Source organism: Dama dama, chromosome 9 (assembly GCF_033118175.1).
Source record: "Dama dama isolate Ldn47 chromosome 9, ASM3311817v1, whole genome shotgun sequence".
NCBI classification, from domain to species: domain Eukaryota; kingdom Metazoa; phylum Chordata; class Mammalia; order Artiodactyla; family Cervidae; genus Dama; species Dama dama.
In genome coordinates, this window is record NC_083689.1 from 18,709,331 (window position 1) to 18,734,492 (window position 25,162).

Genomic DNA, 25,162 nt, shown 5'->3' on the forward strand with positions numbered 1-25,162 from the left:
GGTGCTCAACTTTCTTTATGGTCCAACTCTCACATCCATAAATGACTACTGGAAAAACCATAGCTTTAGCTACGCAGATCTTTGTCAGCATAGTGACGTCTCTCATTTTTAGGTCTGTCGTAGCATTATCCAGTCACCCCCTTAACTCCTTATCCACAGCACTAAAGGGATCTCTCTGATACTCACAGCTTCTTTGGCCCTCCCTCACCCTCGCATCAGCCATGGCTCCCCATTGCCCTCAAGCTGGCCTGCGTGGCAAGATTTGACCCCTGTTGACCTCTCCCACAAAGCATGCTTGAACTCACAGTCTCAGACACACTGACGTCCTTAATTTCATTTCCCCTCTTTCTCTTCCTCTAGCCCATGACAGCTTAATGCATGATGCCTACCCATCTTGCTTTCTGCACTTGGTTCTCACTCAGCTCTTAGGTCTTCTCTTCAGAAGCCCTTCCTGACCTTCTCCCCCAACCCCATCTAGGTCAGGTTCCTCCCTTCCACTTTTCCAAGTCTCCCATGACTCTCCCAGCATAGCCGTGTCACACTGTATTCTTAAAAATCTGTTTAAAAACTTTTATTGTGGGGCTTCCCTGGTGGCTCGGTGGTAAAGAATCCACCTCCCAATGCAGGAGACGTGGGTTCCATCCCTGATTCAGGAAGACCTCACATGCGAAGAGCAACTAAGCCAGCGTGCCAGGGCTATTGAGCCTGTGCTCCAGAGTCCAGAGCTGTAAGAACCCACACAATGAATGAGAAGCCCCATGTGCGAAACAAGAGCAAACCCCCGCTCACCACAAGCCCACGCAGCCAAAATAAATAAGTAAATAAATGAAATTATAAAAATTATAAAAAAAAAACTTCTATGGTGGTTTTATATATATATATATCTCACATAAAATCTCATACCTTCTGATTCCACCTACAGGCTGTCCCAAGAGGAGTCAAATTCCTAGAGACAGAATGTAGAATGGTGAGTGCCAGGGATGGCTGAAGGGGGTGGGGAATTATTGCTTACGGGGTCAGGTCGGGGGGGTAGAGTTTCCATTTCAAAAAAGGAAAAAAGTTCAGGAAATGGATGGCGGTGATGTTGTTGCAACATGTGAATATACTTAATCCCACTGGACTGGACACTTCAAATGATAGATCAGGAAAAAATCCCTTTTGCCTCCTCCTTCCCATCCTGATCCTTCTGATAACCTCTATCTTGTTGAAATTTCTTTCTATTATTACCTGCATGTGTATCTGTTTGAGGTGTCTCTATCTCTTTCTCCACATACAATATACCATACTAAAACTCACATACCGTACTAAAATCCACATACCATACTAAAAACAACTTGGTGTTTATGCTCTCTGATAGGACCTGAAACCCTCCTCAGTACTCTGCAGGGTTACAGCTGAGGGGTGTGGAGTGTGTGGACTGAAATTCTTGTTCAGCTCAGGGCTCACTGACTTCGTGTCTGTGGGTAAATCGCTTACCCTCTCTGTGTCATTTTCTGCAAGTGGAAAATGATTGCAAGGAGTAACAAAACACTTCATAAACAGATTAACCTCTCTCTGTCACTTTCCCCTGTCACTTTTCCACCAGGCTTCCCTGATGGCTTAGATGGTAAGACGTCCTCCTGCCACGTGGGAGACCCAGATTCGACCCCTGAGTCGGGAAGATCCCCTGCAGAAGGAAATGGCAACCCACTCCAGTACTCTTACCTGTAAAATCCCATGGACAGAGGAGCCTGGTAGGTTACAGTCCATGGGACTGCAAAGAGTCAGACCTGACTGAGTGACTTCACATGGTCACTTTCCCCAACTGGAAAAAGGTGATAAAGATTTCATGCTATTATGCTAAAGATTTCATGGTATTATGTACCATGCCTGATACTGACTAAGTGCCACTCTTGTACTAATCTGCAGGGCCACCTCCTTCTTTCTTAGACTGCTGAGATATTTTCCACTTTTAAAATGTGACATCTATTAAGAAAGGGCGAACGTTAAGTAACTGTGAAGAACTGAACCCACCTGGTAAACCGCAGTCCTGTTTCTGACTCCCCAGGAAGTCACCCTTTGACCCTTTCTGCCAGTCACTAACAACCACGAAGGCCACCTCTGGTCCATGTTCTGTAGCCATAGGTCGATTAGCTGTGCCTGTTCTAGGACTTCATAGCAAAGTGTCTGGCCTTTTTCACTGGGGCATAATGGTTATATATATGTGTGTGCGTGTATTATGTATACATACAATTTTATTCATCTATTTATTTTTGGTTGTTCTGGGTCTTCTTTGCTGCGCAGACTTTTCTCTAGTTGTGGCAAGCAGGAGCCACTCCCCAGTTGTGGTGCATGAGTTTCTCTTTGTGGTGGCTTCTCTTGTTGTGGAACACAGGCTCTAGGGGCACAGGCTGCAGTACAGTAGTTGGGGCACATGGGCTCATGTGGCTCCCTAGCTCTAGAACACAGGCTCAGTAGTTGAGGTGCACAGGCTTTGTTGCTTCACAGCTTGTGGGATATTCCCTGGCCAGAGATTGAACCTGTGTCTCTTGTGTTGGCAGGCAAATTCTTTACCACTGAACCACCAGGAAAGCCCCTCTCCCCTGCCCTTTTTAAAAAATTCATTCTTGCTGTTGCACTTTCCAATAATAATTCATTCCTTTGTCTTGCTGAGGAGTCTTCTGTGGTATGGACCATTGGGTTGCTTTAAGCTAGGGGCCGTTGTGAATAAAGCTGTTACAGAGCTGCGGTGAACATTTGCATACACAGTTTTGCAGGTCTAGTCTTTCTTTTGTTAGTGGTTTCAGTTTTATTTTTCTTGGGTAAATACTTAGGAGTAGAATGTGTGAATCACACTGTAGGTGCTCATTTAGAAGAAACCACCAGGTCTCTTCCCAAGTGGTTGTGCCATTTTACGCCCCCACCAGTAGTGTAGGAGAGCCACCATTTGCTTCAGATACTCACCAACACTTGGTACCTACCGTCTGTCTTTTGAGTTTTAGCTATTCTGGTGGGTGTGTAGTTGTGTACTATCAAGTTTTAATTTGCATTTCCCTGATGACCTCTTCCCTTTTTTTTTTTTTTTTTTGCTGCTTTTTTTCCTTTTTTAGATCTGTTTATTTATTTTTGACTGTGCTGGTTCGTCGCTGCTGCATGCAGCCTTTCTCTAGTTGCCCCACACAGGCTTCACATGAGGTGGATTCTCTTGTTGCAGAGCATGGGCTCTAGATGCTCAGGCTTCAGCAATTGCAGCGTGTGGGCTCAGTATAGTTGTGGTTCCAGGGCTCTAGAGCACTGGCTCAGTAGCTGTGCAGGGATTAGCTGCTCCACAACATGTGGGACCTTCCAGGACCAGGGATTGAACTGGGTGTCCCTTGCATTGCAAGGTGGATTCTTAACCACTTGAGCCACCAGGGAAGCCCAACTGCATTGTTTTTATCCGTTTAATGCTGTCCACTTCTGTGAGTGCACCATGGGGTTGCATGCTCTGCTCTACTGGTGGACATACACATTCTCCCCCATTTTATACAAGAACTTTCAAAGCTGCAGGTGATACCTTCTGGCACTAACTGCCTGTGCACATACATTCTATGGTTTGTCTAGGGTCAGTGACAGAGAGGAATTGTACAGGGTGAGCACAGTCGGGATTTAATCTTTTTGCTAGGGAACATTCAGACCCACAGCATCAGATCACCTCCCTTGATGTTGTCTCTCAGCCATGTCCGACTCTTTTCAACCCCATGGATGCCAGGCTTCCCTGTCCTTCACGATCCCTGGGAGCTTGCTCAAACTCATGTCCATTGAGTCCGTGAGATGCTTTCCAACCATCTTGTCCTCTTCTCCTCCTGCCCTCAATCTTTCCCAGCATCAGGGTCTTTTCCAACGAGTCGGCTCTTCGCATCAGGTGGCCAAAGTATTGGAGCTTCAGCTTCAGCGTCAGTCCTTCCGATGAATAGTCAGTGTTGATTTCCTTTAGGATGGACTGGTTGGATCTCCTTGCAGTCCAAGGGACTCTCAAGAGTCTTCTCCAACACCACAGTTCAAAAGCATCAATTCTTTGGCTCTCGGCCTTCTTGATGGTCCAACTCTCACATCCATACATGACTACTGGAAAAAGCATAGCTTTGACTATTCACTTGATGTTATCAAACTCTAAAGTTCTTGCCAATCTGATGGATGAAAAACATGCATCTTTTCGTCTGTTCACTGGCACACAGCTGATGCTCGGTATCTATTTGGCGACTGAATGGTTGGATAGGTGATTGCATGAATGACGTCTACCCCTGGCCCACTAAAGGGACCAAGAGGGTCTCGCAGGATCCCAGATGGAAAACAAAGGTTGGGGCCCCACCCCTTCTCGATCCCGCCCCCGCCCCGCCCCGGGTCCCGCCCCCTCCCGCTCGGTGCTCCCATTGGTGGGAGTGAGAGGGGCTGACCGACGGGAGGGGCGGGGCCGGGCCCGGGGCGGGGAGCTGCAGCCCGCGGAGCCTCCCGCCGGGCCGGGCTGGGGTCGCGCTGGCCCGGACACCCCTCCCCGCCCGTCGCGGCCATGGTGGACGAGCGGAAGGACGGATCCTATGGTAGGAGTTGCCTCTGGCCCGCGTCCGCTTCAGATGAGTTGGGGGGCCTTGGGAAAGGGACATCCGAGATCTTAAACACCCGCGCTGCAGCTAAGGGCCTCCTCCTGCTTGCCGGCCTTGCATCCAGCTCTGCGCCGAGCCCACACCCCCTGCTCCCGCCTGGTCGCCCCGCGTCCCCTCTCGGGAGCCCCTGCTACCCCTCCGGGTGATCGGCTGGGAGGCATGGCGCATGCTCCGTCCGGGGAGGTCCCGTTATCTGGGCGGCTCGGATGCAGGGCGGGGGAGGGGAGGCACGGCGATCGGGGCTCAGAAAATGACCAGGCCCCCAGCCTCCCCCCAGAGGCCTCCTCCTCTTCCAATTCCCTTCCTCCACTTCTTCCTCCGGCTCATACGCCCTTAGGAGTAGCCGTCTTGGGCTTTCGGTCAGATGGGGAAACTGAGGCAGGGCTCGGCGGACCCAATCCTGGGATGGGAACACATCGGGTCTCGCCCGCCGTCTGGGAAGGGCGGAAACAGGGGCGCCACCGGCGAAGGGGCAGGAAGGAAGCAGGAAACAATTGAGAAACTTTCCCCACCCTGTGCCAGCGGCCGGGGGGATTGCTTGCCTTTGGAGGGGGTCCCCGAGACAGGTACCCGCTCCCGTCAACCTCTGAGAGCGGCCTTAGCCTCTGGGTCCGTGGGATGGGGTAATGATGAGGCTTCCTCCCCACCCACGCCCTGTAGTGCTTCCCTTCCCCGGTTTCCCACGGAGGGGTGGGTAGTCCTCAGTTTCTCTTTTCTCTTCTCCATTTTTGGGTCCCCAGGGCCCAGCTGGTCACACGCCCCACGTGGCACTGCCCTGGGGTAAAGGGGCCCTGCCACCTCTCGTGTGACTGAAACTTCCTGGAAACTGTGAGACCCAAGGGCCTTGGGGAGGGGGCCGGAAACCACTCAAAAATAATCAAGAAAAACAAGCGGAGTAGAGCTGTGCCTCCCTCCCCTCAGGGACTGTGGCCTCCAGAGGCTGCAAAGACAGACAGATAGAGGAGGCTGTCCCTGCCCAGCCCAGCCGAGAGCCTGGCAGCTGCCCAGCCCCTCCCTCCCCTGCTTGAAGCTGGCAGCCCCGACCTCCTGAGGGGCCCCCTCACTCTTGGTTTTGGCCCAAGCCCCAGACCCCATGGCTGCCCAGTGCTGTGTGTCCCTTGGGTGTGGCTGGCATTTTCTGATCTGGAATTCTCCACCTGGGGTCCTGCCTGTCTGTGGGCAGCACCTTTGGTATCTTTGGTCTCTGGGAGGCGAGCCTGGGGACAGAGAGGACAATAATGTGATTCACTCGGTATTTGGCCAAAGGGAACCAGCCATAGACCTGCCAGGACCACACTGGAGACAGGGGACTTATGTGTCCAACAGACCTTGTGCTGGGCATTAGAAGCACATTCCATCGACAAGTATGTATTGAGCATCCTTTTTTCAGGCAGTGTCTAGACACAGAATACAGCAGTGAACAGAGTGGAAAAATTCTTGAATAAATAAGTAATTTTAGGTTGTTGTATGCGTTGTGAGGCAATGAACTGGATATTGTGTGTGTGTGTGTGTATGTCTGTGTGTATTGGGGGCAGAATCATCTGGGATTATTTTAGGTGACCAATGGCTGGAGATTGAGCCAGCCATGGGAAGATTTAAGCAAAGTGTGGTCCAGGCAGAGGGAACAGCAAACTAACCACACAGTTGCTTCATGATTTCTCTCTATGAGGTCCAGGAAAGTATGAGATGGAGACTTCAGAATGAGAGACAGGTCTTGCAGCCAGGCCTGCACCTCCTCCAGAGGGGCCACAGGGTTTGACTCCTTGAAGTGGCTGCGAAGGGTGGGGGTGATGATGGGGATATCTTGCTTAGTTTGTAAGTAGTTCATTCTCATCAGAACCAAAAATCTAGGGTCCTCGCACTGCCCTGTAAAGTCCCTGCCAGAAAACAGGGAGATTTATTTCCCTTGGGAAAGTGTGCTTTGGAAAGAGCGGGTCCCCTATACTTCCCTTGTACTCTGACGTCTTCCTATCAGTCACTGTGAATTTAGGGGGTGATGTCAGACCGACGGAGGCTCCAATCCTGGTTGGTTCTGATACATACAAGCTGTGGGGCTGTAGGTGAGTTGGTGACCTCTCTGAGACTCGGTATTTTCATCAGTAGGGCTGGGCAGACTGTACCGGCAGGTGAAAAGCGCTTTTCACAGTGGCTGGTTATCTGGAGAAACTCAGGAGGCCTCTGGGACCGGTGATCCTGAGGACATGGATTTTTCTACGAGCTGATGTGGAAGCAACCCTCTTTGTCAGGGTATATACTTGGATAAGACTGGGCAGGACAGAAAGCTTCCTCTCTATTACACATCATATCTAGAGGAAGGCAGCATCTCTGAGGAAGCCAGGAAATGGCTCCTGGCCCTGACGGATGTCAGCAAGGCTCACTGCCATCCTTTCCAACTCACCCTTGGCATGAGCAGCCTGGAAAAATATTCTAGAACCTAAAACAATAGACTCTGATGGGGGTGCGGGACTGAGAAAGAAGTCACAGGGCTTGTTTTTTTGTTTGTTTGTTTTGCTTGGCCACGCCGCAAGGCAGGTGGGATTTTAGTTCACTGACCAAGGATTGAACCTATGCCCCCTGCATTGGAAGCACAGAATTTTGACCACTGGACTGCCAAGGAAGGCTGCCCATAGTATTTGTTTTAAAAGCAGATTCCAAGGCCCCATTCGCTAGACAGTTCAACTCAGCCAGTAGCAGGGCTCTGGCATCTGAACTTTTAAAAATATTGTTGGGAGAGGTTATTGTTAATTACAACTTTTTTGGAGGAAGTGATAATACATTCACATGGTTCAAAAGACAAAAGATGCAAGCTTTATTAAGAAAAATATTCCTCTTCTCCATTCCCCCCATATCACACTTCCTTCATGCATCCGTGTTACAAAATCTTGTGTTTTCTTCCAGACAGAGTCTAGGCTTAGGACTTCACATGCAGTTATATACAAATTCTTTAATTAGTGTTTTTTTTAATCCCCTTTTACAGAAATGTCAGCTAGCTTCATGAGTCAGGAAGACATGTCTGTTTGATTTGAAAGTATCCACGGTGTCTGGCACATAGCACCTACTAGGTGCTCAACAAATATTTGTTGAATGAAAGGTGTTTTACATTGTGTTCCTGTTCTACATTGTGTTCCTAGAAATCCTGCTTAATTGTTGTTGATGGTGGCAACAAGTTGTGTATTTCTGGGTGGACCCCTTATATTGAACAAATCAAGGGGACTATTTTAAACTTTTTTTTTTTAAGATGAAATTTTATTTATTTATTTATTTATTTTTTTTAGAAATTTTATTTTTATTTATTTATATTTGGGCCATGTCTACAGCTTGCAGGATCTCAGTTCCCGGACCATGGACTGAACTCGGGCCGTGGTACTGTCAGCACTGAATCCTAACCACTAGGACATCAGGGCACTCCCTAAAATTTCATTGAGGTTGAAAATCCATACCTAATAGGGTACAGATCCTAAATGTATGAGGCTCCAGGAGTCTTCACAGGTAACCAGCGCCCAGATCAGGTGAAAAATGATCATCTCCCAGAATCTCCTCATGCCCAAGGAAGGCTTATCATCATTAATTTTAAAAAAATTTTTAGTAAAATACATAGCATGAAATTTACAATCAAAACCATTTTTAAGGGTTCAGCTCAGTAGTGTTAAGTATTGTTATTTATATTGTTGACTGTGACCTGTTTTTGTAAAGCGAATGGACTAAGAGTGGTGGTGGTTTAGTCTCTAAGTCGTGTCCAGTGCTTGCAACCCCATAGACTATAGCCAGCCAGGCTCTTCTGGCCATGGGATTCTCCAGGCAAGAATACTGGAGTGGTGACCTTCCTGGTGGTCCAGAGGCTCAGACTCCATGTTCCCAGTTTAGGAAGCCTGTGTTCAATCCCTGGTCAGGGAACTAGATCCCACATGCTGCAACTAAGAGTTCATAAGCCCCAACTAAAGATCCTGCCTGCCGCAATGAAGATCAAAGATCTTGCAACTAAGAGCCAGCACAACCAAATAAATAAATATTTAAAAAATAATAAAAGAATACTGGAGTGGATTGCCATTTCCTCCTCCAAAGTATCTTCCCAACCCAGGAAGCAAACCCTGCCTTGCTGGCAGATTCTTTACCAACTGAGCTACAAGGGAAGCCCAAGGACTAAGAATGGCTCTTACATTTTGAAATGGTTCTTCAAAGAAGAATAATATGTTAGAGAGGTGATATACAAACCAAAAAGACTAAAATCTTTAAAACCTTGCCTTAGGAAAAAATGTGCAGATCTCTGATAAGAACCTTCTTTCAAAAAAAAAAAAAAAAAAAAGAAGAAGAACCTTCTTTCCTGAGAAGGAAGTTCTCTCCGCCCCTTCCCAGTCAGTCCCCAGTGGGAGAATTTTCATTATTTTGGCCACACCAGGTGGCCTGCGGGATCTTAGTTCCCTGACCAGGGAATAGAACCTAGGGCCCTGCAGTGAAAATGCCAAGTCCTAACCACTGGACCGCCAGGAAACTCCCAAGGAGGATTATTTTAAAATAGGATTTAAAACTCATATAACAAAATTAATGTATTCTCTCTACTGGGGTGGGGAGGGCTGAAAATTAAAAATAAGCCCTTAACCGCACAGAATATTTTAGGTTTCTAAGTGAAAGAACTCTTCATATGCTCTCAGCTCACTGTCCTTGCCCGGGAGGCAAGGCAGCCAGAAAGACTTTCCAGAGCTTAGACTGTTTATTTCTGTGTGTATGTGTGGCATCTGTATCTTTTTAAAGCTCCTCAGGCTGGTTTCATGAGAAAAGGCACCCTTCCTAGGATGGGCTACTATGTTGCCTCGTAAGATGAAGTAGGTCTAACCTTGCTGATGGGGTAACAATGTCTAAATATGTTAGGTTGTGAAACAGCAAAGTGGGGAAAGGGGGTGTGTAAGGAAGCAAGGGGAGTGAAGAATAAGGGATAAATATAGCTAGAAATCTGCTTGGGTATGTGGCCTGTGGACAGTGTCCAGAAGGGAAGCCAGTGAGAGGAACTGCCCTCTGCCCCCCCTAGAGAGGAAGTGATGGCTCTAGGCCAGGGATAAGAGGGAGAGTGGTTTTCCCTTTTTTTTAATGATTTATTTATTTAAAAAAAAATTGTGCTGGGTCTTTATCGCTGCACACTGGCTTTCTCGAGTTGTAGCAAATGGGCACTACTCTTCGTGGTGGTGCATGGCCTTCTCAGTGCGGCGGCTTCTCGTGCTGCGGGGCTCAGTCTGTAGTGTAGAGGCTTCAGGAGTTGCAGCACGTGGGCTCGGTAGTCAGGCATGTGGGATCTTCCCGGACCAGGGATCGAACCTGTGTCTCCTGCATTGAGAGGCGGGTTCTAATCCACTGTACCACCTGGGAAGTCCAAGAGTGATTTTTCTTAGTCTAAAGGCTCCCTGAAGTTTTTTTTTTTTTAAATCTTGATAAACATACAGGTTCGAAACTTCCTTCAGCAAACATTTATTGTGCAGGGACCGCGGGCCAGGCTTTGTCCTAGACTCTGGAGACCCAGCCTTTGTCCAGCTGACCTTGTCAAGGTACCCGCAGATACAATACTAAGACAATGGAGAAAATTCTCCATTCAGAGAAGGGCTCTGGAGAAAAGTTTATCAGGAAGGAGGGAGGGCAGTGATCTATTGGGCCTGGAGGCAGGGTTTAAAATTTCAAATAGAAACAGGTCATTCTTCAGAGGTCACCAGAGGCATAAGAAAGGGAGCCCTGTAGAATTTCTCAGGCCATCTCAGGCCATAGGCAAGGCTTATGCAAAGGCCCTGGGGCTGGTCTCATGTGTCTAGAAGGAGCAATCAAGAGGGCCTGTGGCTGGAGTGAATAGGTAAAAGGGTAGCATAGGAAGAGATGAAGGAAGAGAGGGAGTGGGCCGAGTGTATAGGGCTTTGTGGACCATGGGAGGAGTTGGGCCTCTGTTTCCATTTGTTTGTATTTATTTATTTATTTTTGGCTGTGCTGGGTCTTTGTTGCTGTGCGGGCTTTTCTCTAGTTGCTGTCGTTGCAGGACAGGGGCTTCTCACTGCAACGGCTTCTCTTGTTGCAGAACACGGGCTCTAGGGCTCAGATTTGAGTAGTTGTGGCATACGGGCTCACTAGTTGCCGTTTCTGGGCTGTAAAGCACAGGCTCGGTAGTTGCAGCTCTGAGGCTGAGTTGCTCTGTGACATGTGGGATCCTCCTGGATCAGGGATCGAACCCAGCCGCCAGGGAAGCCCTGTTTGTTTCTGCTGTTACTGTTGTTTTTGGCTGCATGGCGTAGCTTGAGGGCTTCCCTGGTAGCTCAGTGGTAAAGAATCCACCTGCCAATGCAAAAAGACCTTCTTTCAAGGTCTTTCAGGTTCAGTCCCTGGGTTGGGAAGATCCCTTGGAGAAGGAAATGGCAGCCCACTGCAGTATTCTTGCCTGGGAAATCCCATGGACAGAGGAGCCTGGCGGGCTACAGTCCACGGGGTCACAAAGAGTCAGACATGACTTAGCCGACTAAGCCATATATGTACAACTGAATCACTCTTCTGTACACCTAAAAATAACACAGCATTGTAAATCAACTATACTCCAATATAAAATAAAAATTGAGGGAATTGCTTGGTACTATTGTTGTGAATGGAGCACAGGCTCTAAGCGCACAGGCTTCAGTAGTTACAGCACATAGGCTCAATAGTTAGGACTCCACATTTTCATTGCCAAGGGCCTGGTTTCCATTCCCTGGTCAGGGAACTAAGATCCCACCAGCCTCAAGGTGCGACAAAAAGAAAAAGAAAATTGAAAAAGGTTTAAAGGAAAAGAAAGAAGAGCATGGTATCAGGAGCAGAGCTCAAAATTTCAGTTCTTGCTGGCTCTGTGTCCCTTGGACAAGTCAGGAAGCATCATTGTGTCTGCTTCATTGTACAATATGCCCTCAGGTCAGGAAGATCCCCTGGAGGAAGGCACGGCAAACTGTTCCAGTAGTCTTGCCTGGAGAATCCCATGATCAGAGGAGCCTGACCGGCTACAGTCCATGGGATCGCAAAACAGAGACAATTGAGCAACTAAGAACAGCATTGCACATGCCCTCAGAGCCTTGCTATAAGGATTTTTTTTTAATTTTTTTTTTTGACCACAAGGCATGTGGGATCCTAGTTTCCCTACCAGGGATCAAACCCACAACCCCTGCAGTGGAAGCACAGAGTCTCAACCAATGAGCCACCAGGGAAGTCCTGCATCATAAGGATTAAATGAGTTCCTAAGGCTTCGCTGCTGGCTCACTGGTAAAGAATTCACCTGCCAATGCAGGAGACACAGGTTCAATCCCTGATCCGGGAGGACCCCACGTACTGAGGACCAACTCAACCCATGTGTCACAACTGTTGAGCCTGTGCTCTCGTCCCCGGGAGCCACAACTATCGTGAAGCTTGTGCTCCACCAGAGAAGCCACTGCAATGAGAAGCCCATAGCACATCAACTAGAGAGTAGCTCTCGCTCACTGCAACTAAAGAAAAGCCCGTGCAGCAACAAAGACCCAGCATAGCTAAAAATAAATAAATAAAATATTAAAGTGAGTTCCTAGAAGGAAATTTCTGTTTTGATGCCTAGCACACAGTAGGTGCTCAGTCTTTTGCTCCTAGCATTGTGGTCAGTAGAATCACTTCTAGTTTTCCTACCCAGCTGCTGTCTTGAAGTATTTGTCATGGGGACTTGTCTGGGCAGCTGGGATGTCCATTACCCAGGCGGAGGTTTCTGGGAAGGCAGGGGAGGGCTGGCCTGGCTGTGTGGGTGAGGCCTTGGGGACTTGGCTTGTCTCCAGAAGCTACAAGGGCTGGGTGGCACTTGATGTCCTGGCACTAGAATTGTGGCTGGGCAGTCTGTTCCCTTATCTCCTACACCCACTGAACTGGGTGGGTTGGCCCTTAAGCCCAGCAAGGGAGGGACCCAACAGCCGCTTCTCCTCCCGGAGCCTGATCTAACGGTTTGACTTTCCCATGCCTTCTCCCCCACCACAGTCGCATTTTTAGCTCTGCCTCTCCCAGTACCTGCCCCCAAAAGGCCTGGGTTGGAGCCAGAGGAGCCTTGGTTTGATTCCGAGTCCCGTTCCTCATCAGCTATGCAGTCTGAGCACATGGCCTCTGTTTGCCCCCTCTGTCAAATAGTACCACGTTCCTGGTTAGCAACTTTTTTGGGGCCATGTGGCATGTGGGATCTTAGTTCCCTGACCAGAGATCGAATCTGTGCCCCCCTGCAGTGGAAGCTCAGAATCTTAACCACTGGGCCACCAGGCAAGTCCCTAGTTAGCATTTCTTTTCTTTTTTTTAATATGAATTTTTAAAGTTATTTTTGGCTGTCCTGGGTCCTCATTGCTGAGTGGGCCTTCTCTAGTTGCGGTGAGCGGGGGCCACTGTGCTGTGGTGCTGCGACTTCTTTTGCAGTGACTTTTCTTGCTGCAGAACACAGACCTGTAGGCAGGAGGACTTCAGTAGCTGTGGTGCACGGGTTTAGTTGCTCTGCAACATGTGGGATCCTCCTGGATCAGAGATTGAACCCATATCTCCTGCATTGGCAGGTAGATTCTTTACCACTGAGCCACCAGGGAAGCCCCTGCTAAGTGCTTTTTGACCATCATGCCCTGGCCACACCTACCAGCAAATGCAAGTATGAGCCCCATTCTCTACACAGGAAAACAGCAGACTGCAAAGGGAAAGGGCTTGTCAATTTCCCCACCTGTATTGCCGGGGAATGAATGACGTGCCTTTACCACTGTCTACCATTAGAAGCAGAGCACACACAACACATGTTGGGCCTAGAGTTCAGGGGGCAGTGAACTTCTGTAAAGGTCCAGAGAGTGAATGTTTTCACATACAGTCTATGACTGCTACTCTAGTCTGCCATAGATAGCAGACAACATGAAAGCAAGCAGCCACTGGCCATATGAAAATGAAAGAGAATGGCCGTGTGCCAAGCAAACTTGATTTGTAGTTGGTGACATTTTAATTTTTAAAAATTTTCTTTCTTTCTTTACTTTTGGTTGTGCTGAGTCTTTGTAGCTGCCCTCGGGCTTTCTCTAATTGTGGCCACTGGGGTCTACTCTTCTGTGTGGTGTTTGGGCTTCTCATTGTGATAGCTCCTCTTGTTTCGGAGTCAGGGCTTTAGAGCTGGGGGCCTTCAGCAGTTGTGGCTCCCAGACTCTAGAGCACAGGCTCAGTAGTTGTGGAGCTCAGGCTTAGGTGCTCTGAGGCATGTGAGATCTTCCCTGACCAGAGATTGCACTTGTGTCCCCTGCATTGGCAGATGGATTCTTCTCTACCGTACCACCAGGAAAATCTGCTGATATTCAAATTTAATGTGACAAAGTAGTCTCCTTGTGATGTTTGTCAGCCACTTGAAAACAAAAAGACCATTCTTAGCCCTGAACCATATGAAAACATGGTGAACTGATTTGCCCAATGAGGGACGGATGGTTTGACAACTCCTGCCCTAAATGGTTAAGACATGAGGACTTCCCTGGCAGTCCAGTGGTCAAGACTCCACGCTTCCACTACAGGGGGCTTGGGTTCCATCGCTGGTTGGGGAATGCAGATCCCGCATGCAGCATGGTGTGACAAAAAGATAGTAAATATTATTCTTTTTAAAGTGTGAAAAAAAATAAAATAAAGTGTGAAAAAAAATGGTTAAGATGCCATAGTAGACAGAATAATAGCTCCCCCCCACCCCGAAGATGTCCATGGGCTTCCTAGGTGGCGCTAGTGGTAAAGAACCTGCCCACCAATGCCAGAACCCTGAATCGACAAGATCCCTAGGTTGGGAAGATCCCCAGGTGGGGAAGATCCCCTGAAAAAATGAAATGACAACCCTCTCTAGTATTCTTGCCTGGAAGATCCCATGAACAGTGGAGTCTGGTGGGCTATAGTCCATGGGGTCACAAAGGGTTGGACATGTCTGAAGCAACCTAGCACACATACAAAGATGTCCATGTTCTGATTCCTGGAACCCTGTGGGCTTGCCTGGTGGCTCAGTGGTAAAGAATCTGCTTGCCAATGCAGGAGACTCGGGTTTGATCTCTGGGCCAGGGAGGAACCCCCTTGAGAAGGGAATGGCAACCTGAAGAATCCCATGCCCAGAGCAGTCTGGGCAGGCTACAGTACGTAGGGTCACAAAGAATCTGACATGACTGAGCAACTAAACAACATGAATGTGTTACCTTTCACAGCAAAAGGGACTTTGCGGATGGGATTAAGTTTAGGATCTTGAGATGGGGAGATTATTCTCAGTTATCCAAATGGGCCCAAGGACAACAGTCCTCATAAAGAAAAGATGGAGGCAGGGGAGTCAGGGGAGGAGCTGCAGCAATGGAAATAGATGTAGGCTTGATGGGAATGCTGGCTTTGAGGATGGAGGAGGAGGACATGAGCCAAAAAGCTGGAAAGAGGTGAGGAAACAGATTCTGAGAAACTGCAGAAGGAACATAGCCTGGCCAACACCCTGATTTTAGCTTAGTGAGATGCACTTTGAACATCTGATCTCTAGAACTGTGATAATAAATTTGTGTGTGTTTTGTTTCCAAAACAAATCAAACAAATGATCCAAATGATCCACATAATGAAGAAACAAACAAATGATCCAAAAAATGTGGATCATTTTTAAAGTCTTTATTAAATTTGTTACAATATTGCTTCTGTTTTATGTTTTGGTTTTTTTGGCTGTGAAGCCTGCCGGGTCCTAGCTCCCCAACCAGGGATCAAACCTGCACTCGCTGCTCTGGAAGGTGAAGTCTTAACCAATAGACCACCAGGAAAGTCCCATAAATTTGTGTCTTGAGCCACCAAGTTGGTGGTAATTGCTTACAGCATCCAAAGGAAACACTAACTCAGTAGCTGGGTGGCCCAGCTCTGTTGCTCATCGTTTTTGTGGCCACTGACATGTTGTTTTTCTCTGGGCCTCAGTTTCTGCATCTGTCAAATGGGAGTAGTGATGGAATCAACCTCACAGAATTGCTATAAGGGTGAACCGAGGTAAACTGTGTAACATTTTAGAAGACTGCCTGGCACACAGTAATATGGAGGCACTGGGGCGTTCTACTGTTCTTATTATCTTGCATCATCCTTGCAAAGATTCAGCAAGTTTCTGTCCTGCAGTGTTTGAATCAGGCTCAATTATCAAACCATTAGTATTCGCCTTGCCCCTCCCTCCACCCCACTTGGCTAATGTTAAAACAAGAGCTAATGGAACAGATCAGACGACAATACCAATTGTGCGTGCTCAGTCGCTTAGTTATGTCTGACTCTTTGTGACCTCGTGGTCTGTGGCCCACCAGGCTCCTCTGTCCATGGAATTTTTCAGGCGAGAATACTGGAGTGTGTTGCCATTTCCTTCTCCAGAGGATCTTCCTGATTCAAGGACTGAACCCATGTCTCCTCCATTTCCTGCCTTGTAGGTGGCTTCTTTACTGCTGAGCTATTGCGGAAGCCCCACTGTACCCATGTTCCCTCTTTTATTTCCTGAGCTGCCCACAAGGCAAGGCCCTGAGCCAAGGCCAAACCAGGTGCCTCTCTCTGCATCTTTAATTCCATCTTATGGAAGGATAATTCAAGTTGACACTGCAAGGCCATAGCCCACCTGTCCCATCCATGGCTACCGATTTCCCTGAGAGCTGAGACTTGCCCACCTGTGCATCTTCCCCTCCCTAGCTTGGCCTCATAATGCTCCTGCTCAAACACCCTCAGTGGCTCCCACTCGCCCCTCAAAACTGGAGTAGGAACTGACCACTTGCTTCCCCCGCATAAAGTGGGTTTTATATATATATATATATGGGTGGCACTAGTGGTAAAGAATCAACCTGTCAATGAAAGAGATGCAAGAAATGTGGGTTCCATCCCTAAGTCAGGAAGATCCCATGGAGTAGGAAATGGCAACCTGATCTAGTATTTTTGCTTGGAAAATTTTATGGACAGAGGAACCTGGCAGGCTACCGTCCATGGGGCCACAGACAGTCAGACATGACTGAGAAACTAAACAGCAACATATATATATGTTGCTTCAGGTCTTAGTTGCAGCATGCAGGATCTTCTTTGTATCATGCTGGATATATTCCTTGTAACTCATGGACTCTCTGGTTGTGGCTCTCTGACTTAGTTGCTGTACATCATGTGGGATCTTAGTTCCCTGACCAGGGATGGAACCCACATCCTTTGCATTGCAAGGCAGATTCTTAGCCACTGGACCACCAGGGAAGTCATATATATATATATATATATATATTTTTTTTTTTTTTTTGGCTGCACCAGGTGGCTTGTGGGATATTAGTTCCCTGACCAGGAATTGAACCTGTGCCCCCTGCAGTGGAAGTATGCAATCTTAGCTACTGGACTGCCAGGGAAGTCCCAGTACCAGCTGTTCTTATCTGACTGTTTCCACTCTGCTGATCAGGCTGCCATTTGGCTGACATGAGAAAGCTCCAGTGCTGCTTTCTCTCTCCCCCACCCACCTTACCAGTTTCACCTGCTCTCAGATGGTAGAAATATGCTCTTTCATCTTCCCATCACACTTGTTGAAGTTTTGAGTTTTATATATTTGTATGCATGATTAATCTATGTGGAATTTGTTTTGCTGTGTGGTGGGAGTGGAATTTATTTTCTCCCTAACGCCTAGTCAAGGCAACTGACTGATTCATCCTTTCCCTGCCCACTGGATATTTATCATGTATTCAATTCTATGTGTAAAATTAGTGCAAATTAATTTTTTTAAATGTATGCATCTGGAAAACTCTAAGCTGTATTTTTTATTCTCAGTCTTAGCTATATGTATGTGAATAATATATTGCGGTTATTCATTGAACAAATCCTGAGTGCGTGTTCCATGCCAGGTGCAATACTGAGTCCTGGGGACAGTGTTATGAAGAAAACAGAAATCCTTGCCCTTGTGCATCCAGCAGACATGGAGAGAGACAGGAAACTGTCAATGTGTAAATACGTGATATGGCAGGCGGTAAGACACAAAATAAAATAGGGTAACAGGAGCGGGGGAAAGGATGCTGTCTTAGATAGGATCATCAGAGAAAGCCTCTCTAAGGAGGTGATGTTTGAGGTTGAAAGAGGTGGAGCAGGACTTTCCCTGTGGTCCAGTGGCTAAGACTCCACACTCCCAATGTGGGGGTCCTGGGTTTGAGCCCTGGTCAAGGAACTAGATCCCACATGCTGCAGCTAAGAGTTCATATGCCTCAATCACGACCTGGCACAGCCAAGTAAATAAATATAAAAAAAGAAATGTGGGGCCAAGTGGCTTTCTCAGGGAGGAGATCTCCAGGGAGAAGGAACAGCCTGTGCAAAGGCCCTGATGTAAGAACCATGCCCAGTGTGTTTATAATATAACAGGGGGACGAGGGCTCATAGTGGCCTGGTGTGGGCAAGTCCACCATCCTTGGCAGCAGATACCCAGCCCAACTTCCCTTGGTTTTTCTTGTTGTTGTTGTTTTGCTGGAATATTTTGGGGGTTGAAATTCAAAAAGGAAACAAATATCTATACATGTCAATCTTTTCTCAAAAATTTTAACTTTCCATATAAAAGCAATTGCTGTACTAGTGTCTGTCTCCTATTTAGAAATAGACAGTTCAATAGCAAATAGAGTTTTGTGTCATTTTATGAATCCCTCGTGGTCACAACCTTTGATAAAAGTGAAAAAGTTTAAAAAAAAAAGACAGTGTATAGTATAGTGTCAGGCTTAGTCATTCAGTCACGTCCAACTTGCGATCCTGTAGACTGTAGCCCACCAGCCTCCTCTGTTCATGGGATTTTCCAGAATATTGGAGTGGACTGCCATTTGCCATTTCCTCCTCCAGGGGATCTTCCTGACCCAGGAATCGAACCTGGGTCTCCTGCATTGGCAGGCAGCTTCTTTACCGCTGAGCAACATGGGACGCTGTAACCAGTGTAACCCACAGTATAACCAGGAGGCCAGTGAATGGAATGGAGAAGGAAAGGGGGGAGTGGGAGGGGCTGAGGGCAGGGAGGGGACAGCGCAGAGTGGGTACAGCCTCATGGGCCACGGGGAGGACTTGGGCTTTGGCTCAGAGTGAGGTGGGAGCCATAGAGGGTTCAGGGCAGAGGAGGGACATACCCTGAATCGGGTGATCACTGCCTCCACTGGGCCCTACCAGGGAATGGGGGCGGGGGGGGACAAGTGTGAGAGCTCAGAAACCAGGGTGGAGACACCTGCACTCTTCAGGCAGGAAATGACAGCCATGTGACAGGGTTGGGGGCCGAGGAGTGGGTGAGAAGCTTTTGGATCCTGGAAGAGAAGTGCGAGGTTTCCGGCCTGAGCACCAGGAGGGCAGGGCAGCCTGGGGGACCATGGTGGTTTGATATAGCTGTGCTCAATGGGAGGCACGCCATGAGGCCCCTGTGTGGGGTGCTGAGGGGGGCACGTGTCACAGGGCCGTGCCCACATTTGAGCATCATCAGGGTGGAGCTGGAGTCTGCAGAAGTGTCCCCAGGGGACCTAGCACATCTGAAAGAGAAGAAGCTTCAGCCTGGGCACCGCTTGCCCTGGGCAGGGTGGGACCAGTTTGCCTTTGCTTTGGCAGGGACCACGGGAACCACAGGGCTCCTTTGAGAGGCCTGGTCACCCAAGGGCATGGCTTGGCGCCTTGGGCCTCGCCTGTTTGCTGAAGCTTGTGGGCCAGGGGGCAAGTGGGGCCTTGACGGCTAGAAGCCACTGGGGAGGAAGTGACATTTCTTTTTTTGTTGTTTGTTTATTTTTGGCTCCACTGGGTCTTTGTTACTGTGTAGGCTTTTCTCTAGTTGTGAAAGGCAGGGGCTACTCTCTGACTGCAGTGTGCCGGCTTCTCATTGTGGTGACTTCTCTTGTTCTAGAGCATGGGCTCTAGGGTGCACGGGCTTTGGTGGTTGCGGCTCCTGGGCTCTGGAGCACAGGTGCAGAAGTTGTGGTGCTCAGCTTACTTGCTTCGAGGGGTGATCTTCCCAGGCCAGGAATCGAACTTGCATCTCCCTCATTGGCAGGTGGATTGTGTTTCTCTAGGGACAAGCTGAGTTGGTGACCAGACTCCCACCAGGGGTACCTGACTTGGAGCAACAATTATTGAACACCAACTGTATATGACCACATTGATAACCCCATGCTGACTGTGTGCCCCACACTGGATGTCTCTTCCTGTTGCCTACACTCCCATACCAATTGTACCAGGCCGTGTCACCTGTAGAGTTGATTGTAGTGTGACGTTTGCAGCTGGCCTTAAGGGCTGTTAGGAGAAGCAGTGTGAACAGGAACATGATCAAAGGAGCATACTGCGGATGCGGGGGTGGATAGTTGGGGCAGGGGGGTGTACCCTACCAGCTTTACAACTCCACCCTGGCCCTATACCCCACAATGATTAGATACCCTGATTGTATAGCTCTTGATGGGCTATATACTCCGTACCACCAGTACCCCATACCTACTGTATACCTCCACATCAGTTGGATACCCCTACACTGGCAATACAGTACATCTATGCCAACTGTATACTTGGTATCTATCCCATGCCTGGTCTTTGGCTGGTTTTTGTTTTATTTATTTATTTGGCTGTATAGAGTTTTAGTTTCAGCACTCAGGATCTTTAATCAAGGCACACAGACTCTCTAGCTGTGGCTCAAGCGTTCAGTAGTTGCAGCCAGTGAGCTTAGTTGCCCCGAAGCATGTGAGATCTTAGTTCTCTGACCAGGGATCAAACCCATGTCCCTTGCATTGCAAGGCAGATTCTTAACATCTGGACCACCAGGGAAGTCCCCATTGTGGCTGGTTTTGGTTTTATACTTTAGTCCCATTTCACAGATGAGGAAGTTGAGGCTCAGAGAACACAAGGGACTGACCTGAGTATCCTCTGGCTCAGATGGGGCAGGATCATTTGAGTCCAGGGTTACCCTGTATATGTCAGCTCCCCAAGACTGGGTTACACAAATGCCACTGTACCCAGGAGGCGCTCAATAAATGCATGTTCTTCAAAGCAAATGCTTCAGGATTATCAGCTGTAAGAGGGTGCAGGGATGGTGAGCTGAGGTGTGTAGCCTTGAGGGCCACAAAGGGACCAGCAGGGAGCAGGACCAGACAGGGATGTGGCATGCGGAAGGGGAAGGGGCTGTCATTTCTAATTTGGGAGTTCTCAGGAGACATGGGTGTGGATTTCTATATGGACTGTCTCAATATTTAACTGTTGGCACTTACTCTTTAAAAAATGCACCCACAGGTTGGAGAACATTCAGCCCAAATACTCTATAATTGGTTTGTTTGGATTCAGCCGTCTGCCTGTTTTGGGGTGCTTGGCCAGACACTGATGCCTCAGTTTCCGTAACTGCAGAATGGGACAATTATTAGGTGCCTTCCAGGGTTGAGAGATGTTTTAGGGCTGTGTCGCCTCTTTGGGGGGGGGGGGGGGGGCGGAGGCTAGCCCAGGCCACTGGGTGAAGCCAGAGTTCCCTGGGGGGCGGGGGGGTGTGGTGGTGGAGAGGGCTAAATCGGGCGGCGGTGAGTGGCAGGAGCAGCTGCCGCCCCGCCCCGCTCTCTCCTCCCTCTCTCCCTCCCTCCCTCCGTTTCTGGGTCCAGTCGGTCCGAGGCAGCCGCTCGGCTAGGGCCGGTCTGACCGGTTTGGGCCGTCCCGCCTGGCTCTTTGCTGGGAGGAGCCGCCGCGAGTCGGTCCCTCGGTGCCTCCCCTGAGGACGCCCGCGCGTCCGGACCGGAGGGCAGGGGGGGAGCGGCAGCGGGAGCAGGCGGGCGCCGTCGGGCCGGGCGCCCGCAGGGATGGGGAAGGACCAGCAGCTTTATTACGGGAAGCACGGTAGGCAGCGCCCCCCTCCGCGCACGCTGGCCTGGCAACTTGGAGGGGCAGCAGGAAGACCCAGGGTAGGGGGGATGACGAGGAGCGCGGAAGGGCAGATCTCAGCCTGTACCTGCCCCGCCTCCGCATCACCTGCCAGCACCCCTCACCCCCGAGGCCCACCCGGAGGTCCCTCCAAAACTCCCGCATCCCAGAGGTCTGTCCTTGTAGCCTCCTTCTCCAGATCCCATTTTTGGATCCTCCCCCTTCCACCGGACTCCCGGGCAGCCCCTTTTTAGCTCCCCTCCCAGTCCTCCCAGTGAGTGGTCGCCAGGTGATAAATCGGACAGTTCACGGAAAATCTAGAGTTATCTCTGAATCTTACTCCTCCGTGGCTAGAGACATCTCTGAGGACATCTTGGGAAAGGGTGGTCTGCCAGCTTCATCTTGGACTACTCGGCTCAATCTTTCTGATTTTCAGGAACACCGCAGAAGTATGACCCCGCCTTCAGAGGACCCATTTACAACAGGTAAGGGGTCTGGGTTCCTGGGAGGGGAGGGGTGTCAGCTATCATTGTTTCCGCCCCTGTTTCTTTACACCCACACCCACATCTGTTCTCCAACAAACTGGTGATAAGTATTTGCAACTTAGAGATAAAAGAGTGGTAAAAGAATGATAAAGGAATTTTCTTCACCTATAGAGAGTCTTTACAAATGCATTTTTTTCAATTCAGGCAAAAGACTGGAACAGACCATTTAATAGAACCAGAAACACTATAGACAGTGGAGTTATGGAGAAATGCTCAAACTCACTGGAAAGTAAAGGAATGTAATGTAAAACAGGAACCAAATAGAGTTCCCCCCCTCACAGGTTAGCAGAGGTTAAAAATAGACACACTAGGGTATGCACAAGTAGGAATATAATATTGTACACATGAAAATTATGTAATGTTTTAAAGCAATGTTACTTCAATTAAAAAAAAAATTGACACATATTCTGCTCTGAAACTAATTGATACAGTCTTTTTTGGAGGGAATTAGGAAATATGACATTTAAAAAAAATGTACAGCTCTTCATTCCAGAAATTAAAATGATGGGAAAAAATTTCTCTCTGTAAACCTTGCCTGTGCTGTGCTGTGCTTAGTCGTTCAGTCGTGTCGGACTCTTTTCCACCCCATGGACTGTAGCGCGCCCAGCTCCTCTATCCATGGGGATTCTCCAGGCGGGAAGACTGGAGTGGGTTGCCATGCCCTCCTCCAGGGGATCTTTAGAACCCAGGGATCAAACCCAGGTCTTCCGAATTGCAGGCAGATTCTTGACCAGCTGAGCTACCAGGGAAGCCCAAACCTTAGCTGTGTGTGTTAGTTGCTCAGTAGTGTCCGACTTTTTGCGATCCCCTGGACTGGGTCTCACCAGGCTCTTCTGTCCATGGGATTCTCCAGGTAAGAATCCTGGAGTGAGTTGCCATTTCCTTCTCCACAAACCTTGCCTAGATGGGCAAAAACCAACAATCTGAGTTGCATGTCTGGGAACTAGTTAGATACATTACAATGCATCCTTAGGTTATTTTATTATACAGCTGCTAAAATGTACAAGAGCCTTTCTGAGTCCTCACATGGATCCCTCTCAATATGATAGTGAAAAAAGCAAGACACAAACTGTGAGTGTATCATAATCATACCTGGATTAACCAAAAAAACTTTTTTTGGAAAACATTTGTACCAGTAAATAAAAAACTCACAAGAAATCATTAACAGAGGTTTCTCATGGAGAGAAGGATTATGTGGGAGGTAGTTCTTAATTAAGTACAGTATCCCTGTATAGTTTACATTTTATCATGTTCATATTTAATCTTATGATATTAAAAAATAGTTTAAGGTCTACTCTCTTAACAATTTTCATAATTTATCATGCGACATTATATTTACCATGTTGTACATTATATCACTAGTAGTTATTTATCTTACAAATGGAAGCTTGTACCTTTTGAATGCCTTCATCCAATGCCCCCTTCCACTTCCCAAACCCTACTTCTGGTAACCACATGTCTGATCTCTCTTTCTATGCATTAGTTTCTTTATTTTTGAAGTATAACTGACCTACATCACTTAATTAATTCTGGGTGCATAACATAGTGATTCAGTATTTCTGTAATTGCAAACTGATCACCACAAAATAGCTTAAACTTTAAAAAACATTAATCCATAATGCTGGTAAGGATGTAGCAAAATGGACACTTAATCAAAAGAGAGCTAAACAATGATGCAACCTGCTTTGAGGATAGTGTAGCATTAGGTATTAAAATTATTTTTTATTTTTTGTTTTTTAAAATTGAGTTATAATTAATAGATAATATTATATTAATTTCAGATGAACAATGTAGTAATTTGATATTTTTATATGTTATGAAATGATCACTGCAATAAGACCAGTTACTATCCATTACCATACAGTGTTGTTAGAATGTTTTTGACTTCATTCCCTATGTGTATTACATTCCCATGACATTTATTTTGTAGTTGGAAGTTTGTACCTCTTCAGAAGTTTGTAACTTTTAATCCCCTTTACCTGTTTTGTCCATTTCCCCCACCCACCTCCACTCTCGAAAACCGCTGGTTTGTGCTCTGCATCTGTGAGTCTGTTTCTGTTTTGTTTTGTTTCTTCATTTGTTTTGTTTTGTAGATTTTACATATAAGTGAAAGCATACATTATTTGTTTTTCTCTGTCTGACTTATTTCACTTAGCAGAATATCCTCCAGGTCTGTTGCATGTTGTGTAAGTGGCAAGATTTCATTCTTTATGGAGGGCTGAGTAATATTCCAGGGCTACCAGATGGCTCAGCAGTAAAGAATGCACCTACAAAAATAACAGATATTAAAAAAAAGATAAGATTTTAAAGAAGAGAGAAAGTATCCATCTACAATGTAGGAGATGTGGGTTCAATCCCTGGGTTGGGAAGATCCCCTACAGAAGGGAATGGCAAGCCTCTCCAGTATTCTTGCCTGGAAAATTTCATGGGCAGAGGAGCCTGGCGGGCTACAATCCATAGGGTCTCCAAGTGTTAGACACAACTGAGCGACTGAATGAGCACACACACAGACACGCACACATGAGTAATATTCCATTGTATACGTATATACCACATCTTTATCCACTCAGCTACGGATGGGCACTTAGGTTGCTTCCATATCTTGGCTATTGTCAATAGTGCTGCAATGAAAGGCATTAATAGTTAAAATTCACAGCATTGGTACCACTCAGGAACATGTGTCCCAATAACACATGGATGTGGTACACTTACAAGGCAGGACAGGGCTTCCCAGGTGGCTCAGAGGTAAAGAATCCACCTGCCAATGCAGGAGACTTGGGTTCAGTCCCTGGGTTGGGCAGATCCCCTGGAGGAAGAAACAGCAAACTATACCAGTATTTTTGCCTGAAAAATCCCATGGACAGAGGAGCCTGGCGGGCTACAGTCCACGGGGTCCCAAGGGGTCAGACACGACTGATGCCTGAGCATGGACGCGGGCACAAGGCAGGCGGGGTCCATGATGTCCAGGGCACCAATACTCCCACGCTGATCGGTCTCTTCCTCCACAGAGGCTGCACAGATATCATTTGCTGTGTCTTCCTCTTCCTGGCTATTGTGGGTTATGTAGCTGTGGGCATCATAGGTAAGCGAAGGAGGGGATGGGATGGCAGTTCCCGGGTGGGCGGGCAGGCCACAGCCTCTGGGGCAGAAGTGGAGCTGGTGGTGGAGCCC

At 47.9% G+C, this 25,162-nt stretch overlaps 1 protein-coding gene across 2 annotated transcripts in view; it reads left to right on the plus strand.

The window, feature by feature from the left end:
* Nucleotides 1-4,436: 4,436 nt before the first annotated feature.
* SLC44A2 (solute carrier family 44 member 2 (CTL2 blood group)) overlaps nt 4,437-25,162 on the plus strand; it is a 31,832-nt gene continuing 11,106 nt past the window's right edge. For both annotated transcript variants that reach the window (XM_061150309.1, XM_061150308.1), the window contains exons 1-3: nt 4,437-4,559; nt 21,883-21,931; nt 25,000-25,073. In XM_061150309.1, coding sequence (XP_061006292.1) covers nt 4,529-4,559; nt 21,883-21,931; nt 25,000-25,073 — 154 coding nt within the window. In that variant the 5' untranslated portion in view covers nt 4,437-4,528. The remainder of the gene's footprint in view (nt 4,560-21,882; nt 21,932-24,999; nt 25,074-25,162) is intronic.